At 39.8% G+C, this 19,744-nt stretch overlaps 1 protein-coding gene across 3 annotated transcripts in view; it reads left to right on the plus strand.

Annotated features, from left to right (window-relative positions):
* LOC126162193 (intraflagellar transport protein 80 homolog) overlaps positions 1 to 19,744 on the plus strand; it is a 432,276-nt gene that overhangs the window by 113,098 nt on the left and 299,434 nt on the right. For all 3 annotated transcript variants that reach the window (XR_007535032.1, XM_049918521.1, XM_049918522.1), the window contains exon 6: positions 8,185 to 8,322. Coding sequence is in view for 2 of the 3 variants with exons in the window: in XM_049918521.1 (XP_049774478.1) it covers positions 8,185 to 8,322 (138 nt within the window). In the remaining variant the exon portion in view is untranslated. The remainder of the gene's footprint in view (positions 1 to 8,184; positions 8,323 to 19,744) is intronic.

Here is a 19,744-nt window from a genome sequence, read left to right on the forward strand (position 1 = left end):
GTAAGTGATGTCTGACAGAGTCGTCCTTGAGCATGTTGTTTGAGTGCGGTCGGCATGTAAGTGTCAGGTGAGGAATGGCTGACAGGTGGGTGTAGCCGAGTGTTTCTAAAGTGTGCACGCATCCTTCCGATAAAGTCTGGGAAGGAGGGGGAATCCCCAGGATCTTGGGGGAGAATTAGTTCCCCAGGTAAATCCGGGTTTTCGCCGAAAACGAATGTGTAAATTGTCCCATGTAAATCTGGTTTAAATGTAGAATGCAGGTTCAGCAACACCCAAGGAAGTGCCTCGGACCACAGACAGTCATGGCACCTGAGTGCAGTTTTAAGGGTGCTGTGCCATCATTCCACCAACCCGTTGCTTTGCGGGTGGTAGGCTGTCGTATGGATCTTTCTAATACCGCAAAGATTACAGAGAATCATAAAAAGTGCAGATTCGAACTGTCGACCCTGGTCGGTTGTGATGGTGGCCGGACAGCCAAACCTGGTGATCCAAGAAGAAACGAATCCTTTGGCCACAGTTTCTACTGTGATGTTGGGTAAGGGGATGGCTTCCACCCACAAGACATTCGGTCTGTTGTGGACAGAATATACCTGTGGCCCTCTGATAGAGGCAGAGGACTGATAAGGTCGATATGTACATGATGGAAACATCCCTTAGGGATGTCAAACTTGCCAAGTGGTGGAGAGGTGTGACGTCCTATTTTGTTTCATTGACAGGAAATGCAGCTGTGTGCCCATGTTTGACAGTCCCGTTTCACATATTCCACAAAAAAACCTCGGTGACGAGGTGAGTGGTGGCTCGGACGCCGGGGTGGGCGAGATTATGCAAGGTGTCGAAAACCTGTTGGCACAGCGTGGGTGGAGCAAAGGCCGCAGAATGGCCATAGAAGAGTCGCACCACACTTCGTCTGAAATGCCAGGGAACTTAGCCTTGGTAAACACAAGCAAAGACTGTGGGCCCGTGAGCAGAACCTGAGTGTCCTAGCCCAAAGCCTGTAGACCGGCGAGGCTGGATAAATCAATGGTCCTTGAAATGCCATTGATCCGTGAGAGGAAATCAGTGGGGATGTTCTCCATGCCTTTGATGTTGTGTATGTCTGTAGTAAATTGAGAGACCAGTTTGAAGTGGCGGAAACTTCGGGGGGGAGGATCCTCTGGCGGGTTGCAGATGGCATCCGCCAGTGGCTTATGATCAGTAAGAATGAATAAAGGACAGCCCTCGATGTCAGTGCAGAAATGTTTGACGGCCTTGTACACTGCCAGAAGCTCTCTATCAAAAGCGGAGTATTTCTTCTGTGCTGTAGACAGTTTTACGGAGAAGAAATGAAGTGGTGAAACTGTGTTGTCTTTGCTCTGTTGTAATACTGCCCCAACTGCAATGTTGCTGGCATTCATAGTGATGGACAAATTGACAGATGGATCAGGGTGGACGAGTACGACTGCGTGAGCTAAAGGTGTTTCAAGAGCCCTGAAAGCCTCTAGCATGGGTTCAGTCCAATGGACTGGTTAATGCCCGAATTTTGTTTGCCAGAGAGCAAGTCCATCAGCGGGGCCTGCATGACAGCAGGAGAAGGTAAATGATGGCGGTAGTAATTTATAGTACCTAGGAAACGTCTGAGATCTTTGTATGTAGCTGGTGGTGGCAATGACATGAAAGCCTGCATGCGGGATTTGGTAGACTGTATACCGTCTGCGGAGACGGTGTAACCCAGAAATGTCACAGAAGGCTGACTCAATTGGAATTTTTCTTTGTTGACCTCGACACCATTGGATGCTAAAGTCTGGAGGACCTGTGATAAATGATCTTAGTGGACTTCAGTCAATTTGCTGAAAATGAGTATATCATTCAGGTATGCAAAGCAGAACTTGAATTGTCGTAAGACTGAGTCAATGAAATGTTGCCACGTTTGTGCCGCATTCTTTAAACTGAATGGCATGAAGTTGTACTGGAACAAACTGAGCAGTGTGATGATTGCAGTCTTTGGAATGTCTTCCGGTGCTACGGGAATCTGTTGATAAGCATGTTTGCAGTCAATCACACTGAAGATTGTGGTGCCTGATAACATATGAGTGAAATCGTTTATGTTTGGAACAGGGTAGTTGTCCATGATGGTGCGAGCATTTAAATGTCTGTAACATTTGAAAAGAACTGTTGTGTTTGGTGACGAGGTGAATTGGTGAAGACCAATTGCTGTCCGATGGCTGTAGAATGCCTGCCTCCAGAAGTCCGTTAATTTGCTGCCGGGCCGCGCACAACTTAATGGGGCTAAGGCATCTAACCTTGTGTCTAATAGGGAGGCCAGCAGTGGTAATTATCTTGTGTGTCGTTCTGTCAGTGACGGAAGAGACTGAGAACTGCACACGAGGCTGAGTAACATTCTGACGTGAAGTTTTGGGATGAGTGGGGCGCGATGAGGTGTAGCCGTTAGCGCGAGTGGGAAAAGGTAGCACAAAAGTCACATGCCTATTACGCAAGTGCGGCAAGCACTTGTTTGTAGAGGTTGGCTGTGCGCGCAGCACAGAGTGCAGTGGGATGCACAGCGACTGTCTGTTGTTAACTTTGCCTTGGGTAACCGGCACAGGCAAGAGAGGTGCTAGCATCGCGTGAAGGAAAGCAATGGCCACCAAGTTACTTGGCTGGTATGTGGGAGAGTGGGAATGTTTATCAACAAGTGGGGTGGTCGTGCTGCATGAGCGACTGTTATTAGAGACTGTTCGAAACACGAGGCACTGCGTGTAGTTGGCACTTGGGTGGTGCAGAGGCCACTGCACACGAATTGTCACACACAACGAATGTTTTTGAACTAACCTGATGAGTGTTCGAACTGATGCTTGGTGATGAACTTCAATCCAGTGATGGAACTGCGGATTGCAGTTTCAACACTGAGGTGCAGGCCGCAGCAAGCTCATTGTAAGTGTGAGCAATGCATTGTTTCAGTTCATCATTCTCTGGGCGGAGGCACACCACTGAGTCATATTCTGGAAGCAGGTTAGTGAGGAAGGTCACAATCTTGCCCGCGAAGGCGGAACACTCACAAACTAAATGCCATGTTGTGGCAGAAACGGAATGAGAAGTATGGGTGCCGGAGCATGGTATCTGAGCATTAGACGGGTGGTGTAACACTGAACACTGGGCTACGATCAGGGAGAGCTTGTAATGGGACAAAAAGTCCATACCGAGAATTGGTTCGGTGATATAGAAGGTCCATGGGAAATGCAGAGAAGGGGATAGGTGCACCAACACTTTCACACAACCGACAGCTTGTAACGTTGATGCGTTGACAGCTCATAGGAGAGACTTCATCGGTGATAAGTCAGTAGGAGCCAACAATCGAGGTATGATAGACACGTTAGAGCCAGTGTCAATTAGATAGACAAACTGCGATGAAATGTCTGTCAATTATAAACTACCGCTCAGCCGAGGGGATGAGTGGATGGAGTGCAATGTTAGGGGACGCCTGTGAAGTTCCCCGCAGTACTCGGTGTCACTTAGTTCCTGCAGTTGGTGTTAAAGATGAAATTGCTGCTGTGTCAGATAAATATTTGATTTGTTTGTCTGCTGATTGCAACACTTTGAGCACCTGTAAATGTAAAATGCCCGAATGGACTCCTCTGTGAGGAATGGGTTACATATAACAGAATCCTCATAGGAACATTGACACTCAGCATTAGAACACTTAAAATGGCATCTGTGGCTTAAGCCTTGTGGGCCACTAACTCTAGCCTGGTCTGACAACAATGATTTCTTGTGTAGACTATGGAATTCTTGCCTGTACACAGTAATATGGCTATTCTCACTATATCAGGGACAGAGTAATGAGGAAATATCTCTGAAAGACAAGACAGTCGGTTTCATAAACAGAGGTAAACAATCCGTAAGTTTTACAAGCACCTGTTGAGTGCGAGGTCATAAGTTCAGTATTTAGTAAGGGTCATTTGAAACTGTTGTGTTAACAATTATGACAGGGAAAATATTAACTGCTAATTACTCACCATGTGCATCAGGAGGGTGACACAAAATGGGTGTCTGTGAGGTGCACTGATCAACCTTCTGTGGGGTGTATGTAAATTACACTTCTCCAGATGGAAACTGTCAACATTCAGGAAATGTTCAAAACAAACCATTAATGTGCACCACAGTGATCACAAAGGTTTGCACAATCAAGATTGAAGGCAAACTCCTTGGGAGTTACAGACCACGCAGGACATTCAGCAAGGTATCCACTCTTAAAAAATGCATATAGATTCGTGTTGGTCAGTAACAGGGTAAATGAGAACTGATGGAATGTGATGGCATGCAATCAAATGCAAAACAGTCTGTTATGGAACTTATCATGAAACTGGCTATCCTTTGAGGTGTAGCTGTAGATGGTGCGATGGTGTGTTTTATAGGCACGGAAAAAACAAACATTCCGAGGCTGAATTTGTCCAGTGGTTCCAGGTGGTATGAATTGCAATGTCACACACCTTTCAAGAGGGATAGTTTGCTCTAAATGAGTATGATATTATTTGCTGACCAGGAATCATGCAGAAGCAAGTTACTTTGACCAGCTATTGGCCAGAAGCAGTACCCATACCATAGCTGTAGTCCTCTTATGCCCATTTTCTCATGCTTGCATGCTATAATGTATATATTCTCTGCTGCCCTTGCAGGATCAGGCACAAATGAAAGATCTTGTAGGAAACAGAGCAACTCCAACTTCTTGCACCACAATAAAAAACTTTTCAGCGAATTTACCATCCAGATTAACAGTCAGCATGATTGTATACAAATGCATTGAGGCATTGATGTTAGTTGATTTTGATACAACTCTCTTGGTACCTCTGATTTCCAGAGTTCTTATCATATGAATTTCCTCTTCAAATCCTGTTTGGTCAGAGTTGAAAACAAATTTTTTACTGAATGCTGGGGTAAGTTTGTTTATCTCATCCTCAATTTTTTGGACTGATTCCGCAGTTTGCTGTACATCATCAAGTTGGCGCTTTGTTTGAAATTGTGTTATCTTACGTCTTCCAGATCTGTAGCAGTTTGCGACCATCCACTGCTTCCCTTTAAATCACTGTAATCTATGTCATGCACACTTTGATGTGCACAAAGTAGTAGGCCACTATCATGCACATCCTGTAAATTGTATCGAGCATCTCTGAAATGCGCAGGCACCAATTTCTGTAATAAGTGCACCTTATCCTATCTTGCATATTCATTGTTCCTCTTATGCACTACATGACCATATTGCTGTGGATTTCTTTTTAATCTGTTCATAACTAGTTTTTTAGTATACTGTGGATGATCTTTCATGTATGTAATTATGTTTAGTACCCTACCCACTTCTTGAACAGTGTTGTCCTTTACTACATTTCATTGGAGATGGGATTGTCTGACATGGATGGTGAACTGCTAGCCTCAGCACCTGTTTCAACATCACTTTCACTGTTAAGCATATATTGTCATCTTTGTACTTCTCATGTACATTGTCTGCACAGTCAAGCATGTATGGCAACACACATACCACTGATTCATCTTGCAGAAGTGCTAATATTTTGTCTGGCACTTCTTTCTCACTCTACAAAATTCCTAGGGTTGCTTTCTGACAAAGTGTCAGTTTCGGCAATTGTTGTTGTAGATATAGTACAATGTTTGCTTTTTTTATTGTTGACATTGCTCTGCTTTGCTCCATCACCACTAGCAGTGTTGTGAGTTACTTGTCGACTAAGCAGCTCAGCTCCACTCATAGCTCCGTGCTGTGCTCACCATTGGATATCTCCAGTCCCACCCTCTGTTGATTATTAGCCAATATTGTGGTTGCATGTTAGGCAATACATTGGGCGTTGAATGCTGTAAACATCATTGGCCTTTTGTGACCTCGCACTCAGATTTGATAATAAGGACAGATTATGGTAGGAAATGTCAGATAAATCCAAATTTTCCAATTAACTGAGTAGCCAGAAGTTTCTCTGATAAGTGAACATGTTGGGTAGTCTAATAGTGTGTTTTATCCCATCTGAGCTCTGTTATCTTATGCTGTGGTTGTTTGCTCCACTGCACAGGTCACTACAGGCTGTACTGTTCCAGATATGCCATGAACAGGTATATAAACAATGTCCTACCCAACATTCACATTGCTTTTGGAGCAGTGGGATGAAGTGCCAAGGTTGCAAGAGGATGGTATGCTTAACATTTCCCAACAGAAGGCTACCAGCAGTCAACACCTTTAGAACTGCATAGCATTATTTGAGAGAAACGGGCATATTAACACTCAAAATGCCAATACTGGATTGCAAAGAAAATTGAGGACTGTAGAATCTTAAATAGTTACTCCAATGTTTTGTGATAATGCCTTCAACCAATATCAGAGCAACAGCTCACACACTGGACATCACTCATTGGCTTGCTTGAAATATTGCAATGGAAAAGGTTTACTTTGCTATCATGCACAAGAGATCTCAACTTTGAAAGTAAAAGATCATTCAAGGCAAATGAGTAAAATTTGATTTCTGTTTTGTTTTCCACCATTGCAGTGGTTCACACTCTCAATAAAATTTCATTCATGTTCTCTGTACATTAACGTAAATTAAAATATGTAGCAATTAGATGCCATTATTAATAACATTGCACCTTCCAGTACCACTTGTTGAATATTTTACTAAAGTGCTGTTTCTGCAGTACAGCTTATTATCTTAAAAAATAAATGGCATTTTGATACTTTTAGCATAGCGTATTTACTAACCAAGCTTTACCCAGTCAACATCACGAAAAATTCACATCTAACATAACTTTACATGAATAGGAATTCAACATATGCTTATCTCTGACTGTTTAACTGAAATGATTATCTTCAGATATTTTAATTAGTAATTCCATTTGTTAGATAGCAGGAATTAGCTGTGTATTGGGACTTATTCTGGTTTATGTGTATATGTTTTAGTTTACTGTGTTTATTTTTATCCATTAATTTGCCTAAGCCCTAGTTAACAGCAAAGATTGAAATTCAGTACGTCCAAAGCAATCAAGCTGTGGAGATAGTAAGAAAAATTAAGAACATTAATTTTCTTATGTTTTGTAGAAACTCCTATTGGATGTTTCATTGACCTCGTACTGTCTGTCTCTTCCCATCCATGTTAGAGATAGGATGTGAATTTCTGTTTAGTTCACTAGTAGTGTGAAATATGTTAATTCTTATGGTATGAAGCCAGTGTCGCTTAGTATTTCTTTATTTCACCTGCTCCTTGTGGAGTGTGTCGCTGTGCGTAATTTAGCTGAGACGCACACTCCTGGGCAAACTCACTATTGTTCCACCTCTTATGCAGTGCCAGAAAATTTCCTTCATAATTATTATTCTTAAAATTATTAATTAATCAGTAGAGCTGGGCCACTTCAGTTAAATGCATACACTTCCTCATAATTCCAGAATGAGATTTTCACTCTGCAGCGGAGTGTGCACTGATATGAGAAAGTTTCCTCATAATTGCCGTACATTGTGATTCATTTAATTTCCATAGCTCCACAATGGTGCATTTCTGACATATGTCTGTCTGTCAAATTCTGCTCAATTTGACATCCCCTGCTGTGCTCTAACCTTATTATCAGTCTTTTTTTCTCTGCCTTCTAGAACCACACATTATCAGTGTTTCCAGCTGAGTGGAGTTACCCTCCTTCTGCAGAGAAGACCCCTATTTGCTCCTCTTCAATGATTGAAGGCTGTGTAACAGTGACTGGCTAACACTTGTGCCACTATATGTGACATTGGCTGGGATGTAATAATGCAGGTACCAGCTATTCCATCTGATAATTCCAAGCCTTTCTCAACATTTTATACTGAGCACTTACTGAGACCCATCTGTGCAGTTCCTGCATCTCAGATACAGGATATGTTTTTAATTAAATTCATATTAATGAGTATATGTGGAGTCTTCCACGAAGCTTCAGGGTTGCAGCCTGATGATCACGATGTCTTGCCACGATATTTCAGCTAACAACCTAGCAGTCTTCCTCAGTTGACTTTTCCACAGCAAATTGCTGCTGTGTGGCACTAAGTTTACACCTCGTGGAATACTCATTATGCTAGGAACTTCAAGATTCACATATGTGGAGTAGTTTAAGGCATTTGTTGCTGTGTTTATTGCAATATTTGATATCTATTGCAATTAAGTCATTATAGTGTTTTATTGGAAAACATTATTGCAGGTGTGGGACACATATGGAAGACAGCTGTACTGCAGTTCTGTTCACGACTATCCTATTACATCTGTTTCGTGGACACCTGAAGGAGACTTATTTGCTGTTGGTTCTTTCAATACCCTGAGACTGTGTGACAAATGTGGAGTAAGTCTATTGAAAGTAGTAAATAAGATTAAAAACTATGAAGTTAATTATCTGTAGTTATCATACAACATTATCTTATTATAGAATTCTATGATCAGAAATGCAAGGCTGTTGTGCGTATTTCTTTGTTGAGTAAACGGATTTTTGAACTGTTAACAAATTGTTCGTGTATACATGTGGATGTGAAAAATCAGCACAAAAGTGTTCGAAAACATGACAAATGCTGGGATGAGATTTTCACTCTACAGCGGAGTGTGCGCTGATATGAAACTTCCTGGCAGATTAAAACTGTATGCCCGACCGAGACTCGAACTCGGGCACACAGTTTTAATCTGCCAGGAAGTTTCATGACAAATGCAATTGAAGTAAGTTAGCAATATGATTTGTAAAGTATACATGAACTTTTTTGAAAGATTTCTTGATGCCTTCAGCTGCCAGAGAATGTCAGCTGAAGGCATCAAGAAATCTTTCAAAAAATTCAGTGCAGCTGCAGACCCTATCACAGTGAAAATTATGTACATGAACTGTTGAAAAAATCTCTGAAAAAATATCTGAATTATCCAGGTAATTGTTTATATCATTCTACATGTAAATCTTCATTTACATCTACATTTACTCTTCAAGCCTCTGTACATTGTGTGACAGAGAATACTTTGTACCACTGCTGGACATTCTCTTTCCTATTCCATTAACAAAATGGGGAGAGGGAAAAGTAATGCCTGTATATCCATGTTCAAACTGTAATCTCCTTTATTTTGTTCTTATGATCCATACATGATATGGGAATTGAACATTCTGCACTCACATCCACATTTACATATACAGGGTGTTACAAAAAGGTATGGCCAAACTTTCAGGAAACATTCTTCACACACAAAGAAAGAAAATATGTTATGTGGACATGTATCCGGAAATGCTTACTTTCCATGTTAGAGCTCATTTTATTATTTCTCTTCAAATCACATGAATCATGGAATGGAAACACACAGCAACAGAACATACCAGCGTGACTTCAAACACTTTGTTACAGGAAATGTTTAAAATGTCCTCCGATAGCGAGGATACATGCATCCACCCTCCGTCGCATGGAATCCCTGATGTGCTGATGCAGCCCTGGAGAATGGCGTATTGTATCACAGCCGTCCACAATACAAGCACGAAGAGTCTCTACATTTGGTACCGGGGTTGCGTAGACAAGAGCTTTCAAATGCCCCCATAAATGAAAGTCAAGAGGGTTGAGGTCAGGAGAGTGTGGAGGCCATGGAATTGGTCCACCTATACCAATCCATCGGTCACTGAATCTGTTGTTGAGAAGCGTACGAACACTTCGACTGAAATGTGCAGGAGCTCCATCGTGCATGAACCACATGTTCTGGCGTACTTGTAAAGGCACATGTTCTAGCAGCACAGGTAGAGTATCCCATATGAAATCATGATAAAGTGCTCCATTGAGCATAGGTGGAAGAACATGGGGCCCAATCAAGACATCACCAACAATGCCTGCCCAAACGTTCACAGAAAATCTGTGTTGATGACATGATTGCACAATTGCGTGTGGATTCTCGTCAGCCCACACATGTTGATTGTGAAAATTTACAATATGATCACGTTGGAATGAAGCCTCATCCGTAAAGAGAACATTTGCACTGAAATGAGGATTGACACATTGTTGGATGAACCATCCGCAGAAGTGTACCCGTGGAGGCCAATCAGCTGCTGATAGTGCCTGCACACGCTGTACATGGTACGGAAACAACTGGTTCTCCCGTAGCACTCTCCATACAGTGACGTGGTCAACGTTACCTTGTACAGCAGCAACTTCTCTGACGCTGACATTAGGGTTATCGTCAACTGCACAAAGAATTGCCTCGTCCATTGCAGGTGTCCTCGTCATTCTAGGTCTTCCCCAGTCGTGAGTCATAGGCTGGAATGTTCCGTGCTCCCTAAGATGCCAATCAATTGCTTCGAACGTCTTCCTGTCGGGACACCTTCGTTCTGGAAATCTGTCTCGATACAAACGTATCGCACCACGGCTATTGCCCCTGCTAATCCATACATCAAATGGGCATCTGCCAACTCCGCATTTGTAAACATTGCACTGACTGCAAAACCACGTTCGTGATGAACACTGACCTGTTGATGCTACGTACTGATGTGCTTGATGCTAGTACTGTAGAGCAATGAGTCGCATGTCAACACAAGCACCGAAGTCAACATTACCTTCCTTCAATTGGGCCAACTGGCGGTGAATCAAGGAAGTACAGTGCATACTGACGAAACTAAAATGAGGTGTAACATGGAAATTAAGCGTTTCCAGACACATGTCCACATAACATCTTTTCTTTATTTGTGTGTGAAGAATGTTTCCTGAAAGTTTGGCCGTACCTTGTTATAACACCCTGTATACTCTGAAAGACACCTTGTGTTGTGTGGTGTAGAGTACTTTATGTAGCACTCTCACTTTAATGAAGTGATGTGTTTCACATTGTCTACAGTACTAACAAATAATGATTATTACCAGGGAAAGTACATTTTTGTCTTATTTAAGTGATTTAGAATGATGGATGCCGCATTTGTGCAAGCAGGATGATGGTAATAGCTGTATGAGGCTTTACAATTACCACTGGTTGGATGGTTTATTTCCTGTAATCTTGCCCTTGCTCAGAGATTCACTTTGCCCCATAGAGCTGCAAGTACTGTGATAACCAGTATTACGTCATGGGAAAAAGAGATGATGCTGAATGGACATTCTAAAGAGAGCTGTCAATCAAGGTGTACTCAGTTCATGTAGTGTTGTAGCTCATGGACATTGAATGATGTATGTGGTCTGGGGCTATTGTGGCATATATGCTGCTTCCACGGTTCTCAAGAGTAATTACAGATCTGATAATAAAAAGTCTACAATATTTCAGCAGATAGCCATTTCACCATCATCAGGTGGCACAGATGGAGTGAAATGTCTGCTGTGGGCTCACGGTATGTTGGGCCATTATGCCGGCAAGTGTGTATATCACACAAGGAACTCAGGTGATTTCACCTGTTGGGGCTGAAAGAGCTAATACTGCAGGCATCCAACATTATTGTCAGCTCTGATGTCATCTCATTTTTCACTGAAGTCGCTTTGGAAGACTGCACAAAGTATCGTGAACTTTTGACAGTTAGATTCAACAGTACACTCAAAAGTCATGGAAGCATTGTATGAATCATTTGTGTATTGTAACTGATGGATCAATGTAATTTTGTATGAGAGGAAGTGATTTCTAATAATTTAATAGAAAGTTGAAAACATAGGTAAGCACTTTCACATTTTCAACACAGATACAGTTACAGCGGAGAAGAAGTCATGCTTTGGAAGAACTTTCCATATAACAATCTCTCCCTCTGTTTACTATCTTATTCTATCCTGTACATGAAGAGCCAAGAGTGATCACTTTGCTAACAAAAAAGGACTATTCAATCTCACTCTTAGACATTTTCTCATCATCATCTGAACATACAAGACATAAAAAATAATCATTTTTGTCATATGCTGGAAATGTTCAGTCGCTGCCATGCAGTTTCTTTCAAAACCTAGACGTACTACTCTAGGCACATAAAAACTAGTCATTTTTGTCATATGCTGGAAAATGTTCAGTCGCTGCCATGCAGTTTCTTTCAATACCTAGACGTACTACTCTAGGCCAGGACCCCATAATTTTTGAAGATACAACACAGGCTACCTTTCTAAAATAAATTAGAGAAATTAACAGTATATTAAATGATAATGGCGTCCTCTTGGGTAAATCCATGGGGAAGAAATAAAAACTTTGAGGTTCGCTGATGACATTGTAATTCTGTCAGAGACTGCAAAGGACCTGGAAGAGCAGCTGAATGGATTGGACCATGTCTTGAAAGGAGGATATAAGATGAACATCAACAAAATCAAAACGAGGATAATGGAATGTAGTCGAATTAAATCAGGTGATGCTGCAGGAATTAGATTAGGAAATGAGATGCTTAAAGTAGTAAATGAGTTTTGCTATTTGGGGAGCAAAACAACTGATGATGGTCAAAGTAGAGAGGATATAAAATGTAGACTGGCAATAGCAAGGAAAGCGTTTCTGAAGAAGAGAAATTTGTTTACATCAAGTATAGATTTAAGAGTCAGGAAGTCATTTCTGAAGGTATTTGTATGCAGGGTAGCCATGTATGGAAGTGAAGCATGGACGATAAATAGTTGAGACAAGAAGAGAATAGAAGCTCTCAAAATGTGGTGGTACAGAAGAATGCTGAAGATTATATGGGCAGATCACATAACTAATGAGGAGGTATTGAATAGAATTGGAGAGAAGAGAAATTTGTGGCACAACTTGACTAGAAGAAGGAATTGGTTGCTAGAGCATATTCTAAGGCATCTAGGGATCACCAATTGGAGGGCAGAGTGGATGGTAAAAATAAATAGAGGGAGACCAAGAGATGAATACACTAAACAGATTCAGAAGGATGTAGGTTGCAGTAGGTACTGGGAGATGAAGAACCTTGCACAGGATAGAGTAGCATGGAGAGCTGCATCAAACCAGTCTCTGAACTGGAGACCACAATAACATCAACAATGGTATAAATTAAAAAAGATGAAGCAACCAAGCCATTTGTGCCAATCTCGCATTAACTGCACAAAATAATAAATACCGTAACTATCATATTTACTATACTGTCTAGAGTTATGCTAAGTTACTAAAGCATGTGAGAAATGTCATATACATTACTAAATTGCTCAAATGGCATAAAGTAAAGTAATGTTATGTAACCTTATATTCATTACTGCCTCTCTCTAACAGGTGGTTTTAACAGACAGAAAATACAAATACAATGTCAACTGCGACCAAGATTAAAGAATTAACTACTCAGTTGAAATTGCAGGACATGGGGCTATGATTTGTGTGTTACTTGTTCATAACATATTCAAAATAATAAGCATAAATAATGAACACCAACACTCTAGATTTTCTAATGTATGGTAGAGATTACATAAGGGAATATTTCTAGTTCATTTTTTTGCTAACATCATGTGCATAATGGCTGAAAAGTATATTGGCATAAGTACTTGGTAAATGTGCATGATACTAATGCTGGCTATTAGCAATGCATGTTGAATGGAGAAAGGAAAGGGAAGATATTAACTGTTTGATGTACCAACGTCCAGATAGGATCAGAGAGAGCTACATAGGTGCACCAAAAGTCACATTACCAAAACACTTTTGTAATGAAGAAAAATAAGCTTAAGTCACATTGAGTCGAACATAGAGGAACATACTTAAGAGAAAGCAGATGAGGAATCTCAGTGACCAGGCATCGTTTCTGAATACAGTAGGGGTGAGTCCTTCAAAATATACAGGAAAAGGGGAGGAGAGTACAGTGGTATATAATATTAAATGTGACTGAACCTTCATATATAAATTTGTGTAATTATTAGTGTAGGTGTACCAGTGACAGTATGATCCACACCAAAATGAGAATGAATGGGCATTGTTGCTGTGAACATAGATGGGTGATTAGGGATCATCATTTTGTGGAAGGAGGCATACTTGATGGTTCCTGTAGGAGAAGGATGCCATTTATTTGGAGGGTTATTCAAAGGTTGCAGAGTAGATGAACCTCCATGAGCTGTGTTGTCTATTGTGTATACATATTTAATAAATGAATGGTAAGTATGCAAGTGTTTGAGTTCTGAGTGCTGTTCATCAGACAGGGAGAAGTAAGTGGATAATTACAGCATGCAAGGCAATGAAAGTTGTTAGTTGCTCTAAACATGCAACTCTTCTGGTTTGGTGGCAGTGCTGTAAAGGTTAAAAATATTAGATTTCTATACATGCTGTAATGAATCTCCTGTTATACCTAATGTAGGCATAGTAGGCAGGTTGGTACATTTTGCAGAATTTTGTAGACTTTTCTTTTCTTTAACAGAAACCTGGTTTGGTAAGAGAGTTGTAGTAGGGCTGTTTATACCATTTGTGACTGGCTGAGCTTTAAGGTTGAACTGATATGGAATTATGTAGTAAATCTAGCTACTTACCTGTCTTACTTGATCCAGGATAGAGCAAGGAAGAGGTACAGGTATTATTGATAGGCCATAGTTTCCTTAAAAGTTTGGTTGGTTAAGTGGGTTACTTAAGTGAATGGCAGTTCCTATTTATGTTGCTACGCTCCCCATAACTGTCAATAGCAGAGTATTAAAACCGATTTTCAGGACCATCGGTGATTAAGCCAGTGGTGGTGATTCAGTAGAACTGGCAAATCATCTTTTGGCCCATTGGTAATATTCCTCCCAATAAGGGGTCCCTAGGGTGGGGATTGGGATGGGTATCTATCTTTGGTGTCTGTCACCTTTCCTTCTTTGGTTCCAACACTCCTAGTCTTTCTTTTCCTTTCTTTCTTCTGCACGAAGAGTACCGTGTCAATTCTGCCTATTTCCATTGCTGAAATTTTTCTCTCATCCATCTTTTAGAACTTATTTTTACAAGACTGCTAGAGACAAAGCACACAAACAAGTGATTTCTTGATGATGTACAAAACATTAAACTGGTAACAGTAACTGATCATTACTCCAAGTCCAATAAGCATGGTTAAGCAATGAGTCCTTATCCTATTTATAAAATGAATTGATGATTAAACTAAATGCATAACAGAATTACCAGTCCTCATTGTGGTCAGTTCACAGGTGTAGAGAGTTAGAGCCAATGCAATAAATAAATAAATAAATAAATAAATTTATGAGCAGGGCATGTTACAACTGTAACTTACTTCATGAATTTCAGTTAACCCTTTTACAGCTGTAGATGAGCCATTTGCTTTCCAAGCTGAGGCAGTGTTTGTTATGGCTGTACTGCTCGTCAAGTACTACTGCATGTGCTGGGAGATGGCATTCCAGCTGATATGAAATACTTATCATCCAATTTTTCGAAAATTATTAGGTGAAAAAAATTTGATTTTTGCCCTTCTTACAGTCTAATATCTTCATTCAATAAAGAATTGAATTTCATTTCATTATCAGTCATACTTACTGTGCTCCATCAAATGAAGTAAAGAAGTACATGTAATTTTAGAGAGTTTGCAGAGGTAAAAATGCATTGCATAAACTTTGCGTCTGGTTCATTTCAGTTCACACATTGCAGTGAGTGAAATGTAAGTAAGATATTGAAATTTTATTTAAAATTGAAGTCAGAATGATACAAAATTTTGTTCCCGAGGTATTGGGTTTTATATCTGATGGACGGTCAGGCACGACATGCCTAGTTCTGTCCATGTGGACTTGCTGGCTGCTATGAAATACTTATCATCCATTCTTAAAACAAAACTGTTACGTGAAAAGAATTGATTTTTGCACATCTTACAGACTAATGTCTTTGCTTGATAAAAGGATTGAATTTCTTTTCGTTATATACCATAGTTACTGTGCTGCATCAAATTAAGTAAAACATCATGCAAAATTAAAGATTTTGCAGAGGCAAAAACTTTGTATATGGTTGACATTGCAGCAAATGAAATGTAGATAAGATATAAAAAATTTATTTAAAATTGAGAGCAGAAGGATGTCTCATGTGACACACCTACTCATGTCCTTGCACATCAACAATCATGGTTATAACAATCATCATATCTCTTAACCATTTCAAGATATCGGACAAGTTTTTTCGCAAATTATAACAAACAATGAGACACATATGTTGTGTGATAAATATCTGAAACTTTTTTATTCACCAAGATATGGAAGTAACTTGTCAGGAGCAGTGAGTAATCATCAGCTCAGAATGCATACAGACATCCAGAACACTGTAGGAAAACCCAAGCGGCATGCATATACATGTCCACAACATCTTCAGAATGGTGTAGCAGGATGTGTACATGCCCACAGCAGCAAAAGGTTAATAGTCCAGTCAAATGATTCTCAAAAAGACCAAATAGTGAAAAGTTTTGTAGATTTTTTTTTTCAAACTTTCTATGTGGTTTTGAGGGTGCTAAATCCAAACTTTTGAAGTCCCACCAAAATTTCAGCCTGAAAATGACTCAAAAATGGAAAAAAACTTCAAAAAAGTGGTACTTTTTTGGTTTTTTTGCTTATAACTCTGAAAAGATGCAGTACTCTGCAAAGCTGAGTGTTTGTTAAACTAAAGAGGATAAAAATTTGCACAAAATAGAGGTTAGCATTTTTTCAAAGCTGAGCAGATAGTCCTTCTCAGGACCTTCCACCCACACCCTTAGTGTATTTTGTTGCACATCTGTTGCTGTATTCTATCCTTCACTAGTGTCGTGATGTCATTGGAGTGGCTGGTAGTTGATACTTGCCATGATGGAGGGGTAAGACGTTTGTGTAATGCCAGTGACATCTCCCCCTCCTGACAGTCTGTTAAAGAAGTATGGAAATGATATAGTGACTGCCTCATTTGTGAAGAAATGAGCTGTAGTTTGTTTCAAAAACACTGGATACAAAATTCTTGCAAACAGTTTGTATGTCGAAAAGGTCATCTCCAGAGGAAGAACTACAATGTGTGGTTGAAACAGCAACAGGCATACTTGTTGAAGATATTCAATCACAGGTTTACAACACAACAAAATATTCCCCTCCAGGCCAGTTTCTTACAGATCATCCCTAGTTCTGTCCAAAATTTCGTTACTTGACTAGTGATGAAGTAAAAGTGAGAAAGCTAGAATAAATAGAAGACCAGAAGTGTGGCCCTAGCATGCGACATTGTGGCAGCTATCAAACCCAACACTTTCTTTTCACCATTACAGATTGGCCTGGCCACATTCATCTGTAAGATATATGGCTCTCGGAAAGTGGTTGATGTACTGTCTGCTTTAGGAAACAGGGCTTCCTACACAGAATCAGTAGGTTTGGACTGGATGGCTAAGGGATTGGAATTTGACCCAAACTCTTGATGGAAACAATAGTTTCCATGTAATGGGAGGAATCCAGTGTATTACACTACATGAAGATAAGCCAAATTTCCTGTTGCTCTTATTATAATTTGCCATTGTGAAATCCCATGACCTCATTATTGTAACAGACAGTGGACATTGGTTTCATATCTATTATTTACTTGTTATCTGCTATGAACTGAAATTAGTCATGTCTTATCTTACTTAGCTGTAACATACCTTTACATATTCTCAATCTGCTGATAAATCAAGTAAATACATTGGCAGTGGTGCACAATGTGCAAAGAGGATGTAACTTCTTTGAAATTTCATTAAAACTGTTGTATTAATAATATAACATTATGATACGTATTATTATTATTATTATTATTATTATTGTTGTTGTTGTTGTTGTTGTTGTTGTTGTTGTTACCAAATAAAAACTAAACAATTAAGTATTATGTCATTTACATAAGTTATTTGAACACCTTTTAATGGTAGGATTGGTGAAAATTTTCATTTTGCCATTTGAATGACCATCATAGCATATTGAGATGTAAGGAGTTGGGTTTTGGTGGTGGCACCTGAAATTATGCTAACTTCAACATTCACTATACACTGTATGGTTGATCTGATGAAAAAAACATTTGAACTTACTTTGTGAGAAATTTAATGCTCTTTATTTTCATAAATAGTCAACTTAACAAAAATTGAATAGTTTCTGAATTGTAAGCAAAAACCCCAGAAAAATTCCATTTTTTCATGGTTTTTATCATTTTTGACCCATTTCAAGGACAAAATTTTGGTGGGTCTTTGGAAATTCAGTTTCAGCACCCTCAAAAACATATAGAAAACTTGTCAAAAACAAAAAAAGAAACTTACAAAACTCTGCTCTAAGAATCTCCGTTTAAATGGACTGTAATGTTGAATGAGTGACTATTCCTAAATTTGTTTTTGTGACTGTGATCAAAGAAATACAACATCAGGAACATTGTAAGTTTTAGGTGTTACTAGCTCTTGGCGGGCAAACCACTTGTGATAATCAAGCAATGGTATGACTGTATCACTCTTAAAAGTTTTAAAAATTTGATTCTACTAAATAGTTTTCAGTTCTGAAGTTGGAAAAGATGAACATGTTCTAAAGACTAATTGTAAATAATTTTTTTAATGGTATGAATTCCAAAGTGTGTTCAGCACTACTAGTATTATTTGTTTGTTTATATTCAATAACTGTGATGACATAGTTCTTCTAAGGAGAGTGATATGTGGTGTAAAATATCACTTAGGTAGAGTGATGTGTTGCACATACCTACAGTACTGGCAAATGGAAATTGCCACCCAGATAAATATAATTTATTTTAGTTAAGTGGTTTAGAATTACATACTCTGTAGGAAAGTACACAGGTTCTGGGATGGACACTGTGTTTCTGCAAGGTAGGACGATGATAGCAGGTGTATCATAATTCACTGTACCTGCTGATTGAGTGATTTATACTCTGCAGTCCTGTCCCAGCTTAGAGATGTGCTGCACACCATAGAGCAATGAATGCCATAATAATAATGGCATGTGACGAGGGCCTCCTGTCGGGTAGACCGCTCGCCCGGTGCAAGTCTTTCGATTTGACACCACTTCGGTGACTTGCGCGTCGATGGGGATGAAATGATGATGATTAGGACAACACAACACCCAGTCCCTGAGCGGAGAAAATCTCCGACCCAGCTGGGAATCGAACCCGGGCCCTTAGGATTGACAGTCTGTCGCGCTGACCACTCAGCTACCGGGGGCGGACAATGAATGCCATGACAATCTATATTACATAATGAGAACAAAAGTTAAGTGTTTGTGTATAGTAACTGATGGAACAATAACATTTTTATAAGAAATGGTGTTTTCTAATAATATGTCATGCTATACAGGGAGGTCAGAAATGGTCTGTGAAATTTGGAAGGGTTCTGCTGGACAGAGTGTGCAGACAAGTAACTGATAACAAAAAAAATTGATAGAATGTGCCATTTCTGAGTTATTTAGAATTAAAGTTAGCCAATCAGTTCATTGTGAGTGCAGGTTCAAACACTTACACGCACTAAAATGTGCTAATGCACAGACATCATGTTGTCCATGAGTTATCAGTTGTGGAAATGCTCAACCTGTTAAAATGTGCTTTTTTTCAGAAGTCATAAATTTAAGCTAGGTTAGGAAAAACTACAGTCAACAAAAGACGACACACACACACACACACACACACACACACACACACACACACACACACATATTCTCTCTCTCTTTTTGTTGTGCCTATGTTTTTTTGGTTTGAGGAAACACATTTAGTGACACCACCTCTGGCAGGCTGCATGAATTTGTGCATGCAATGCCATGATTGCCTAGCTTCAATGTTAATAACTTGGAAATGGTGCAGCGTATCGAATTTTTTTCTAACAGTTTTTTTCTAGTGCAACCTTGCCCGTAGCACACTGACAAGCTTTTCAGACTGTTTCTGATCACCCTCTATAAAGATAAGTTGCTTAA

This window comes from Schistocerca cancellata, chromosome 2 (genome assembly GCF_023864275.1).
Source record: "Schistocerca cancellata isolate TAMUIC-IGC-003103 chromosome 2, iqSchCanc2.1, whole genome shotgun sequence".
Lineage (NCBI taxonomy): Eukaryota > Metazoa > Arthropoda > Insecta > Orthoptera > Acrididae > Schistocerca > Schistocerca cancellata.